Here is a 13224-nt window from a genome sequence, read left to right on the forward strand (position 1 = left end):
TGGAGGGGCCGAGAACAAAGGTGGACAAGAGAGGACTATAATGAGTACTTTGTAACTTTGTCGGTGCCCTCTACGTGGCGACTCTTTGCATACCTTGTGTATGGTATGCAAAACAAAGAATTTCCCTGTGGCGTTTCACATGAATGAATGAATACGTTTATTGGCCAAGTATTCACATACAAGGAATTTGCATTGGTGCTCTGCCCACAAGTGACAACATGACATACAGTGACAGTAAGGAATGACACATAAAACATTATTGATTAAACATGTGAATACCAGAGCAAAAGGAGGCTACAGATTTTCGGTTATTGAGTAGAGCTACTACTCTTGGAAAAAAGCTGTGTTTATGTCTGGCTGTGGCAGCTTTGACAGTCCGGAGTCGCCTTCCAGAGGGAAGTGACTCAAAGAGTTTGTGGCCAGGATGAGAGGGGTCAGAGATGATCTTACCCGCTCACTTCCTGGCCCTTGCAGTGTACAGTTTGTCAATGGAGGGAAGGTTGCAGCCAATAACCTTCTCAGCTGATCAGACGATTCGCTGCAGCCTCCGGATGTCGTGCTTGGTGGCTGAGCCAAATCAGAGTCTCTACGATGGCTGTGTAGAATTGGACCATCATTGCCTGTGGCAGATTGTGCTTCCTCAGCTGGCGCAGGAAGTACATCCTCTGTTGTGCCTTTTTGACCGTGGAGTCGATGGTGGCTGCTCATTTCAGGTCCTCTAAGATGATGGTTCTCAGGAACTTAAAAGACTCCACAGATGTGACTGTGGTGTTGTTGATGGTGGGTGGAGTGAGGGCAGGGGGAGCTCTCCTAAAGTCTATAATGACATGTGATAATAAAGTATTAATCAAGGGTTCTGGGGTTGGTTCCAGGGGTTGTTCTTTGGTGACAGGTTGGTATCTACAAGCTGAGATGAAACGCTGGCTGGGTTTGTTGGGGTCCTGCACCCACTGCCCTTCACAGACATGCCGAAGAGCTCCATCAAACCCACTCTGCTGCAGCTAACAAGGACGCAGGGAATTACCCTAAAGAGGAGGTTCGCATCCCAGTTTCTGTGGAGCCATCGGAAATGCTTCACCTACATGGGGCACCCTGTCCCCGTATTCTTCTGCCGGTTACCACACGGCAACCGGTGAATGGTGGCGGTGACAGAATCCGCGCTTGCTGTGTGATTCGATGACTGACTCACCCACCGCTCCACCTTGCCTTCTTCTCTCGACTGTCAGTTGAACAAAGCTTTGGTTAGAGGAGGCCTGGCTGATGTCTCTCACTGCTTGTGCAGTGATGGATCAGTTGGGTGGCAGAGCGCTGATTGATTGAAGTCTCTGTCAGTTGCCCTTTGCAGGTCATTAGCTGTCTCTGACAAACACATCTGCAGGCTTTCAATCAGCCTGCAGAGCACAACAAGTGCAGAGAGCAGGAGAAGCTAATTGGCCTCAACAAACCTGTGCCGTAGGTCAGAACACTCACCCACTGACCCTGTCCATGCATCCCTCTGCATCCAGAAACACGGTGATGTCCACACCCTGCGTACAACCTCAACGATGTGGCCTAGGGCACTGCAAACCCACACTGGCTGCATTTGCCCTGATTTTAAAATCAAATGTTTACTTTAGCATTTCTTCCTGTAACATGGTCATCAGGGTTGAGCGTCAGGATAGGCGCAGCGGTAGAGTTGATACTTTACAGCGCCTGAGACCCCGGTTCGATCCTGACTACAGGTGTTTGTCTGTATGGAGTTTGTATGTTCTCCCCGTGACCAGCGTGGGTTTTCTCCGGGATCTCCGGTTTTCTCCCACACTCCAAAGACGTACAGGTTTGTAGGTTCATTGGCTTGGTATAATTGTAAATTGTCCCTAGTGGGTGTAGGATAGTGTTGGTGTGCGGGGATCACTGGTCAGTGCGGACTCGGTGGGCGAAAGGGCCTGTTTCCGCGCTGCATCTCTAAACTAAACTAAACATAGAGCAAATGTTGCTGGTCACTATGTTGTTGTTGTTGCTCGTAGAGCTGCTGTCTCACAACTCCAGCAACCTAAGTATGTTTCCGACCTTCAGTCCTTTCTGCCTGGAGTTTGCACGTTCTCTCAGTGAGTACATGGGTTTCCTCTGGGTGCTCCAGTTTCCTCCCATGTCCCAGAGCTGTGTGGGTAGGTAGTTTAATTGATTACTGTATATAGCCCCTTGTGTGTAGGTGAGTAGCAAAATCTGGGGAGAGTTGATGGGAATGTGAGTGGAACAGGTTACAGGGAAATTAGGGAGGATGGGATGGTATTGCTGTGTGAGCTGCCAGAGACTCAATGGGCTGAATGGCCTCCTGTGTCTTCTGAGGAGCATACGTGTTCATTCAATGTCATTCAACGTTGAACAGAAGTCCAGGTATCCTTCACTAACAGACATTAAATTATTTTGCTTTTTTACAGTAATCTGCCATGTTTTTTAGCCATGGTATCTATCCATTCAAATGTCCTTCAAATTACTCGATTTTGCTGAATTTGGGCTTTTGCCTCGCTGTAGAGAGATATCATCCCATAATTTGAGTTTACTAGTTCAGTCCTAATACCACGGTGCTCCAAAACTCTTCTAGCAGACCTGTTGTGGCCAAATCAATCTTCCTCATTCAGACTTTAAGGACTCATTGCAGCATAGACAAGCCCAGCTCATGCTGGACAGCAGCACTCAGGGATGGAAACAAAAGATGCTGGAAAAACTCAGCAGGTCGGACAGCACCTGTGGAAAGAGAAACCCTTCTGAACTGCTGATTGTTTCTCTCTACACAGGTGCTGCTTGACCTGCTCAGTTTCTGTTTTAGATTTCAAAGAGGTGATGTATGTGTCCTTTCAAGCTTTACTGCTTTACTGATGTCAAACCATGCTTTAGCGGTGATGTATGTGTCCATTCAAGTCTAATGATATCCATGACAAGGCCTGTGTCTCTGTGGTTCCCAGATAACTTCACCCCATCGGCCTTTGACTGAGAATTCTTCTCTAGTTCCTTTGTAGTCTATTCTATGTCTGTTGCATCTTTCAGTTTGAAACCTTCGCCTTCAGGTCTGCATTATACTTTTATTTTACATTTACTTTCAGGATCGATGACAAGCATTTATTGCCCATTCCTTGCAGTCTCAACCCCGTTTGATGAAAAGCTACCAATGTGAAACATTAATTCAGTTTGTCCTTCCACAGATGCTGCCTGACTTGCTGAGTGTTTGCAGAATTTCATATATCCAGCACCCCCGCAGTAAGTTTGCTTTGGAATCCACAGGTCCCGGAGACATGAGGAGACACGTACGACTGGAAGGACCACCTTACCTCCCATCAGGAACAGTAAGCCAGCCACGTACTGCATCAGGCCCCGATCCCAACAGCAGCCAAGGATCCCGATTATCCAGCCAAAGAGGATGATGGCAACGGCCATTCCCATGAATCCGGCTGTCATCCGGCGGAGATCTGTGGAGGGAGGGGGAGAGAGAAGGCAAGGCTCAGTAAGCTTCATGGGGAACTGTCCTTGCTCCCAGTGCTGCCGTCTGTTGTCCTAAAAGATCTGCTTGGATAATTATTCTGTTTGTCGTAGAGAGTCATAGAGTCTCACAGTGCAGAAACAGACCCTTCGGCCCACCATGTCCATGCTGACCTCTGTACTTATCTATGCAGCCCCATTTACCAGCATTTAGGCCATAGCCTATACTCCTGCAAGTTTAATATTGTAAGGTCCTAAAAGAATAAAGAAGTTGCGCAGAAGGCTGAAACATTCCCGGCCTTACCTTCCAATATCACAGTTGAACAACTGATACAGGCGCAAATCAAGTCACTTGAAATTGTAGAACTTAGCGTCAAATCCACAATGAGTTTTGCATGTTTTCCCTCTTTTTGTAGTTAGGTTTATTGTCACTCTGATAATGGGGGAGGTGCGGGACAGAAAGGTCAGCATGGGAATGGGAAGGGGGGTTAAAATTGTTAGTGACAGGGGAATGCAGTGGGCCTAGGCAAGCGCTGGAGTGCAAGCGCTCAGCGAAATGGAAAGTAAGTCGGCAGGGGGTGGTTTGGGTGGGAAAGGATGAGTAAACCAAGGAGTTGCAGAGGGAGCGGTCTCTGGGGAAGGCAGAAAGGGGCGGGGACGGAAAGATGTAACTGGTGGTGGGATCACATTGGAGGTGACGGAAATGTCCAACACATCATCCTCCCAGGATGTTCAGGTTTCACAGGATGCTCAGGTTTAAGATTAAATAGATTTCTGAGTGGGCCATGGGGGTCATGAAAAGTAATTTCTGGGTCTGAGTTTCTCGTGTCAGAAGCTGACATTCTAGAAGCTGAGGCAATCCCCAAAAGTGGAGGATCTCCCTCGGTACTAAGATGTCAGCCAGTGCAACCTCTCCCATGGCTCAGGAGGGGCTGGGACGTGTATTCCATGCCTGCTCCCAGCTGAATATATAATTCCAGCTTTTGCAGGCTGAGGATCTGGCATCCGGCATCCAGAACCTTCACCGGGACAGAGGGGGGCTCACCATCCCGAACTGCCAGGCATGTGGAGGGAGGTCAGGGTCATCCGACAGTCCGACACGAAGACAGGAGTGTTACTGACTCGGCCAAGCTGACACTAGTTCCTGCAACATTCTTCAGAGTGGGATCATACTCTCAGAAGTACCTGAGGTGTGAACATTATATTCCAATACCCACGGACGACTTGCTATGCGACTTGATTAGTACGGGTGTTAGAGGTTATGGGGAGAAGGCAGGAGAATGGGGCTAGGAGTGTTGAGATAGATCAGCCATGATTGAATGGAGTAGTAGACTCGATGGGCCGAATGGCCTAATTCTATTCCTATCACTTATGACTTATGATGATCTTATGCAGAAACTCTGTACGTTGTGTCATGGTGTGGCATTAAACAGGGCCCGTTTCTGTCCTTGCAAACATATAGCAAGGAAACAGGCCATTAGGCCCACTAAATCCATGCTGACAAGTATGCACCCATTTTCCCAATATTGTTCACCCCATATTCCCATCATATTCCACCACCCACCCATGTACTGGGGACAGTTTACAGAATTGATGCTATGCCACACAGTGTTCCAGTTGGCTATCATCTCTTAGCTAGACACAAGGGACCTGCAGATGCTGGAATCCTGAAACAAACTCCTGGAGAAAGTCAGCAGGTCAAGAAGCATCTGGGGTGGGAAACAGGCAGACGTTGTTTCAGGTCGAGTTATTTCCTCTTCAGATGCGAGATGCCTAATCTGAGGAAAGACATTCTAGCCATAGAGGGAGTACAGAGAAGGTTCACCAGACTGATTCCTGGGATGTCAGGACTTTCATATGAAGAAAGACTGGATAGACTCGGCTTGTACTCGCTAGAATTTAGAAGATTGAGGGGGGATCTTATAGTAACTTACAAAATTCTTAAGGGGTTGGACAGGCTAGATGCAGGAAGATTGTTCCCGATGTTGGGGAAGTCCAGAACAAGGGGTCACAGTTTAAGGATAAGGGGGAAATCTTTTAGGACCGAGATGAGGAAAACATTTTTCACACAGAGAGTGGTGAATCTGTGGAATTCTCTGCCACAGAGATAGTTGAGGCCAGTTCATTGGCTATATTTAAGAGGGAGTTAGATGTGGCCCTTGTGGCTAAAGGTATCAGGGGGTATGGAGAGAAGGCAGGTACAGGATACTGAGTTGGATGATCAGCCATGATCATATTGAATGGCGGTGCATGCTCGAAGGGCCGAATGGCCTACTCCTGCACCTATTTTCTATGTTTCTATGTCTTCCACCATCCCTTAATGTCAGTGTCAGTCTGGCTGCCCCTCGCTGCTTATCATTGGCACAACTTGCTATGCAAAAGGCGCCATGCAAATGCAAGCTGTCATTTGTTTGCTTGCTTCATCTGTCAACAACCTTCCAATCTCAGTCAGCACTGCAGCTGAGCTCAAATCTGTCCTCCCTAAAGCCTCTCGGGTTCATGTTGTTTGTGTACCGCTCGCTGCCTCATCATTTCTCACGTAAAACCATAAAAGTGTTCAAGGAATGAATGGAACGGTACACTTCTCCCCTGAGTATAATCCAGCACTGCTTAATTAGGGCCTTGACATTAATTAAATGCTGAATATAAAATGAGAAATTAAATGAAGTATCTTGCTGACAGTATTATTACATTTATGAAACTAAGTGAAGCCAGGCAGATAGATTTGCAATAAAGACATATCTACGGGAAACCAGCTGGAAGCTATGAGCATTAGGTAACGTTTATGTTATTGGTCTGGTTGTTGAGTTCAAATCCTTCTGAGACAGTTTGAGCATTTCAATTCGTCTTAACACAAAATTAACTGCAAACGATAAAATCCTGTTCTCAATAAAACTGGGTATGAGCTGGGTTGTAACATCCATATGGTGCAAATGGGAAAGGAAATCAATGGCTTGCGGCCAGCCTGCCTCCAGTCTCACACTGTGGCTGGCCCTTGACCATGCTTTGAAAGGAAAGGTCCTTGTCAGATGCTCCGTGACAGATGACTCTCTGATTTACGCACTGTTCCCAGGGACACATTCGGGGATGGACGTCAGATGCTGTTGGAAGGTCATCAACTCGGTGAAAGACGCTCTTTGGTCTGACCGAAATTTGTTGACCTCCCAGCGGAGCGAGATGTCCGTCAGGGAATGTTGTCGACTGGCCTGCTCCAGACTGCAGGAGTACGAGCTGAGGGATGCACTGAAGCTCGGTGCAGCCAACGCAAGGCTCTGTGGGGGAGGACAACACTCCAGGGTCTTTCCGTTGCTGCGTGTAAAGGGGCAGGGTGTGGTGGGGGCGGGGAGGGGCAGGAGGATAGGATTGAGAGGGAAATATAGATCAGCCATGGCGGAGTAGACTTGATGGGCCGAATGGCCCAATTCTGCTCCTAGAACTTATGAACTTATGAACAGGGCCAGGAGGAAGAAGACACCCATCGCTCGTTCTGACGTTGCCTGTCACACGCTCAGACACGGAGTAAATGCGTCTGCAGTGGGGTTTTGACTGGAGATCTGCTCATGCTGATTTGTGGTGGAAGTACGTCAGATGCCAACTACCCAGGGACAATAACCCACACAGTTTGCTTAGACTGAAGGAAGCACCACATAGACAAGGGGTTATAGATGTACTGGGCCAATTGTGTGGAACTTGGAAGGAGTCCAGCTTCAACTGATGAGAAAACAATTCTTCACACAGAAGTTGGTGAATCTTTGGAAATTCTTTGCCCAGGGGTGGTGTGATGGATCAGTCGTTGAACACAGTCAAGACAAAATCAATACTGTTTAGACTGTAAGTGAGTCAGGGGAAATCGGGTTCAGTTTACTTTAGAGATGCGGCACAGAAACGGACCCTTCTGCCCATCGACTCTGTGCCGACCAGCAATCTCCATACACTAATACTATCCCACACACACTGGGGACAATTTACAATTTTTACCGAAGCCAATTAACCTACAAACCTGTACGTCTTTGGAGTGCGGGAGGAAACTTGAGCACCCGGAGAAATCCCACGCGGTCTCGATGAGAATGTACAAACTCCATACAGACAGTATCCACAGCAATACCCATAGATTGAACCCGGGTCTCTGGCACTGTAAAGCAGCAGCTCCATTGCTGTGCCACCGTGTCGCCACTTAGTGAGGGAAAGCGGTGCAGAGGGATCGGGTCTGCCAAGATCTTGTTAAATAGTGCAGCAGCTACTGTAGGTCCATTGACGACCTCCTCAGCCTTCTATGGCAATTGCTGTCAATAGTGTAAATGCCAGGAAAGGCAAATGGGAGTGGTTAGGCTCTGTCTCACAGGTGACGATAGGTCTTATTTCCTAGGTCAGCCCAGAGATGAATGTTGTTCCATTTCTTGCGGCATGGACTGCTTCATTTCCTGCCTGTCAATGCGATTCAGGCATTCTTCACTGGATGCATGATGCCCCCAGCCTTTACTGAACACTGCAGGTGTGGACAGCATCCTCCACACCTGCGTGTGTATATACACACACACTGAACTTTTTTTCCCTTCTCTCGTTTATTATATGGTTTACAGCGTACTATATTTACATATTCTGTTCTGCTGCTGCAAGTAAGAATTTAATTGTTCTATCTGGGACATATGACAATAAAACACTCTTGATGCTGAGAGTGCTCCCCCCCTTCCCTTTCACCACTCTACCGCCCCCTATCATTCAGCAGCTCCCATCAGGCGTCCCACACAGCTCACAGATTTGGAGGACTTAACGGACAGTAACAAACACCTCTCCCATCTACGATGCAAAGCGTCTTTTAAAGGGTGTGTGATGTACCCTGAATGCTCGTGGATCATGACCGTCTCCCATATTACAATATAGATTGGTATTGGTGTTGGCTTATTATTGTCACTTGTACCAAGATATGGTGCCTGCAGGCAGATCATACCCATATGTACAAGCATGCCATACAAGTGGTGCAGGAAGTGCAAAATATGGTGTTACAGCTACAGAGAAAGTTCAGATTAAAAAGTGCAAGGGCAGCAACAAGGTAGATTGGAGGATGAGCAATACATCCTTAGCTTGAGAGAGATCCGTACAGAAGTCTAATAACAGCAGGGAATATAATATTTAGGATGCTAGCATGGTTTCATTGTACATGTTTTTCTTTTATTAGACAGGCTTTTGATGAGCGTGAGGAGCTAGGAGGATATCCTAGAGTGGATATCCCTTTATCCCCAACCTCCCGCCTTCAATCAATGTAGGCAGTGTGGATACAACAAAGGGCTTCAGATTCTGGAAGATGGGAATGGGGGGAATGAGAAAAAATCTGTGTAACTGTGGTTGGGAGGAAGATGAAAGATGGGCGATGTCAGCGAAACTGGGAGCATCAGAAGAAGAGAGAAAAGAACAAAGGAAATACTGGTTACCTGAAACGGGGAAATGCTACATTCATACCATTGATATGAGGACTACCTGGGTGTAATATGAGGTATTGATCTTCGAAAGGGCCATTGACTATCTCACTCAGACACCTTCCTTCATCTGTCCCAGATGAATAGTGGAGATGGCTCTAATGGTCTGCTCCAGTCCTAATCTTCTATGCCCATTTTATTCTCTTTAAATGGCAATTGACTGTTTTCACTCAGACACCTTCATCTCCAAGGCTCTACTGATTATCAGTCACGTGCCAGGCTAAAAAAGTGCTTACCCAGAGAGAAAGTTCAGGACATTTGTACGGACTTATTGCATGCCCTCAGGCCGCAGACTGACATCACACCTATTGTCCCATTGATCAAGCGCAGTTTGATTTCTTTATTATCTGATTATTCCTCTGCTCGACATGCAATATTCAGCTGACAAGCGGCATAAAGGAGTTGGCATGGGAGGCAGGAGATTGAATCTGGGGGAGCGGCTGGTGTCAGGTACACCGTGGAATTAAATTTTTGATGTTGTAAATCACTGGGGAAGGTGAATGTTCTCAAGGACGTCATTTTTGCAGTGTCATTTATTCTGAGCCTGGCCGTGTTCAAGTTCCATCTCACACGAGACAGGGCAGAGTCAGATCGACCCAAGGCAAGTCTTCAGATAAGGAGTTGGGCAGACAATGAGTTGTGGAAACTGCAATTAAAGACAGCCGCAGAATGCTTGCTCATCCAAAACATGGTCACTCAGGCCTTCAGGCCACATCTGACAGTCGGTTAGGTCAAGGAGGTGGCTCTAGAAATCGTGAACGCATTGGTGATTATTTTCCAATGTTCTATAGATTCAGCATCAGTTCCTGGGGATTGAAAGGTAGCTAATGTTATCCACTTTTCAAGAAAGGAGTGAGACAGAAAATGGGGAATTATAGACCAGTTAGCCTGACATCAATGGTGGGGAAGATGCTGGAGTCAATTATTAAAGACGTAATAACGGTGCATTTGGATATCAGTAAAAGGATTGGACCAAATCAGCATGGATTTATGTTGGGGAAATTCTGCTTGACTAATCTTCTGGAATTTTTTGAGGATGTGACGAGTAAAATGAAGGAGAGCCAATGGATATAGTGTATCTGGACTTTCAGAAAGCCTTTGATAAGGTCCCGCACAGGAGGTTAGTGAGCAAAATTAGAGCATAAGGTATTGGGGGTAGGGTATTGACATGGATGGAGAATTGGTTAGCAGACAGGAAACAAAGAGTAGGAATAAACGTGTCCCTGTCAGAACTTTCTCAGAGTTAGGAAAAGAAAGAACATTTGTTAATTTTAGGTGGGGATGAATTGATAGGACATGTGGAATATCTCTCATAGGATGAGTCCAAATGGGTTAATTTGGAAGTTTCTAACCAATTTGGTCTCATTCTTCAGGGATGTTCCCTAAGTCCTATCCATCCCTCCTCTACCTTTTCTCGTACTGAAATCGAACATGTTTTTTCTAAACAACCTTGCGTGCAAAATGTTTCTATAACTATGGATGCTGACTGACTTGCCGAGTTTTCCCAGCAATTTTGTCCTTATTTCGGGGATTTAGCATTTACATTTGCAGATGAGCAATGCTATAGCTCGAAGGACATTTCTTATGTTGCATTTCAAACTGCCAGTTTACAAACAAAACGAAAATCTGTTATTTTTGGAAATTCCTCCTGAAATTCAGAAGGAGGGCGGGGATGGATGTGTCAAAATAGCGTGGGAAAACCTGGCTCATTATCCTTGGGCACTCTTCACCAATCCTAAAGGAGAGATCTTGCAAGGTCAGGCAAAGTTCACCCCAAAGTTGCAGTTAATGCATATATAGTTATTTGCGTATAACCACGTTCCCACATCCAAGAGATCATTCTGTATGATAAATATTCAGTACTGATGACTGCACATGGAAGTTATGTGGATATGACACCCTGCAACTGATGTTCATTAAATTTTCAGACTGGATAAACTGAAGATTTTAATTCATAATTCACGATGCGGGGGTCACTAGCAAGAAAGGATTTATGGTTCACCGCTAATTATGCTTGTGAAGGTGATGTGAGAGCTTTTTTGAAAGATGCCAGTCCTTTTGATGAATGCAGCTTCACACTGCTTCCAGTGAGGAGTTCCAGGACTTAGACCCAGCAATGAAAAGAGAGTAGTGTGATTGTGAATATTGCCGTGGACATTCATTCATTCACAGTGGGTAGACTGGTGAGGATGAGACCAAGTAGGTTAATTCTCCCATGTTGGCTCCTTCATTCCCTGCTGCAGACCCAGTCTGGCAGTTGTGTTCTTCAGGACACGGCCAGTTTGGTCGGTGCTGGTGTGATCAAACCAACCTTGGTGATTGGTATCGAAGTCTCCTATCCAGACTACATACCCTGCCCTTGCGACTCCCAAGCGATAGACAACGGGGCGGAACGTTGGCGCAGCGGTAGAGTTGCGGCTTTACAGCGCCGGAGACCCAGGTTTGATCCTGATCCTGTCTGTACGGGGTTTGCATGTTCTCCTCACTGGTTTTCTCCGGGTGTTCCGATTTCCTCCCACTCTCCAAAGACATGTGAGTTTGTAGGGTAATTGGCTTTGGTAAGTTGTAAAATTATCCCCAGTGTGTGTAGGTTAGTGTACAGGCCGATCGCTGGTCGGCGCGGATCGGGTGGGCTGAAGGATCTGTTTCCGCGCTGTATCCCTGAAGTAAAGTCTAAAGAATATCTGAGTCTTCAGCAGACGGATGTTGTAGGTGGGAATTAGTTGGGGCTTGCTTCCCTGTTTGATTCGAAATCACAAGACTTAATTGGGGTTCAAATCAACACTTTAAATTCCAAGGACTACTCTCTCCCACTCTGCCGCCACCACTGCTGTGACTGAATTTACCTAATGATTATGATGGAGCGTCTCGCACATTGTACGATTGTGCCAGGCTATTGCTTGACTAGAACAGTTCTCCCAGGTTACGCACCAGTCCTCTAGCGCTGGTGAGGAGGACTTCTCACAATCTCCTGTGCTGGCAGCACCGTGAATCTGGTCAACACTGGTGGTATGTCAGGTAAACGCACAGTGTCTTGTGCCCAGAGTAGGGGAATCAAGAACTAGAGGACATCAATTTTCAGGTGAAGGTGGAGGGGGGGGGGGGAGTGAAGATTTAAATAGGAACCGGAGGGGTAACATTTTTACGTAAAGAGTGGTGTGTGTAACGAACAAGCTGCCAGAGGAGGAGGTTGAGGCAGATACTACTGCGACATGTAAGAAACATTTGGACAGGTACATGGATAGGATAGCTTTAGAGGGATATGGGCCAGGTGGGGCCAGTTTAGATGGGGCATGTTGGTTGGTGTGGAGAAGTTGGGCTGAAGGGTCTGTTTCCACACTGTATGACTCTAAGCCTCTATTGAGCTGAGGGAGGAGCCGAGAATCATCGACTTTGGGAGTCCCATGGTCACCAAACGCCTCAAACCTTTTCTTCCCCACGGGGTTGGATTGTGCGACAAATGACAAAGTTGAGCTTGTGTAATCCAACGTTTGACCCATCGCAATCATTGCCTTAGTTTTGGGGAAGTTCCTCAAAAGAATTGAGAACCTCTAAATGGAACTAGGAGATATCCAAACATAAATACCGATGCAAAGAAATAGGACTGAAGATACATCGTAAAGAGAATACTGCCCCTGTCCCACTTCGGAAACCTGAACGGAAACCTCTGGAGACTTTGCGCCCCACCCAAGGTTTCCGTGCGGTTCCCGGAGGTTTTTGTCAGTCTCCCTAATGGTCGAAAGTGGTTTCCGCTTCTTCTATGTTCCGGCGATTATTTTAAAAAATTCAAAACCGGCTGCGACTAAAAATAGGTTGCCGTTTTAAAAATCGGTAATTTTTTAGTCTAAGCCGGTTGCGATGCTAGTTGAAGGTGGTTGCCGGAGGTTGCAGGTAGTGGAAGGTCTTACCAAGAGGTTTCCTTTCAGGTTTCCTAAGTGGGACAGGGGCATTTGGGTGGAGCAAGTGTTGCTGGACCGGGGGTGTGAGTGAGCACAAGGGCGATCGTGAACTGTGAAGACACGTACAGTATGGCCAGCAGATCCTAGGGTGAGGAGAATCGTTTCAGTCACAGAATGAGGTGACGAGTGTGATTGGGAATAAACCTTATTAGACAAAGTGGCTGAGCAGCTGTCAAAGAGATGCACAAATTGGACACAAATGGAAATTGTTTGCCTTGCATTTTGTCCCCCTCGGGGAAGAAATAAATTTAGACCCACGACTCAGTCTGAACGTGAAAGGAAGTCAGTGCTGTGGATAAAGACTCCACTGATAGGAATTCAAACAACCAATTGGC

General features: G+C 46.7%; 1 protein-coding gene across 1 annotated transcript in view; it reads right to left on the reverse strand.

Moving 5' to 3' along the window:
- Positions 1 to 13224, reverse strand: part of tmem178b (transmembrane protein 178B) — a 255632-nt gene that overhangs the window by 20550 nt on the left and 221858 nt on the right. Inside the window, exon 3 of the mRNA XM_033037753.1 lies at positions 3309 to 3446. Within this exon, the coding sequence (XP_032893644.1) occupies positions 3309 to 3446 (138 nt within the window). The remainder of the gene's footprint in view (positions 1 to 3308; positions 3447 to 13224) is intronic.

Source organism: Amblyraja radiata, chromosome 19 (genome assembly GCF_010909765.2).
Source record: "Amblyraja radiata isolate CabotCenter1 chromosome 19, sAmbRad1.1.pri, whole genome shotgun sequence".
NCBI classification, from domain to species: Eukaryota; Metazoa; Chordata; class Chondrichthyes; order Rajiformes; family Rajidae; genus Amblyraja; species Amblyraja radiata.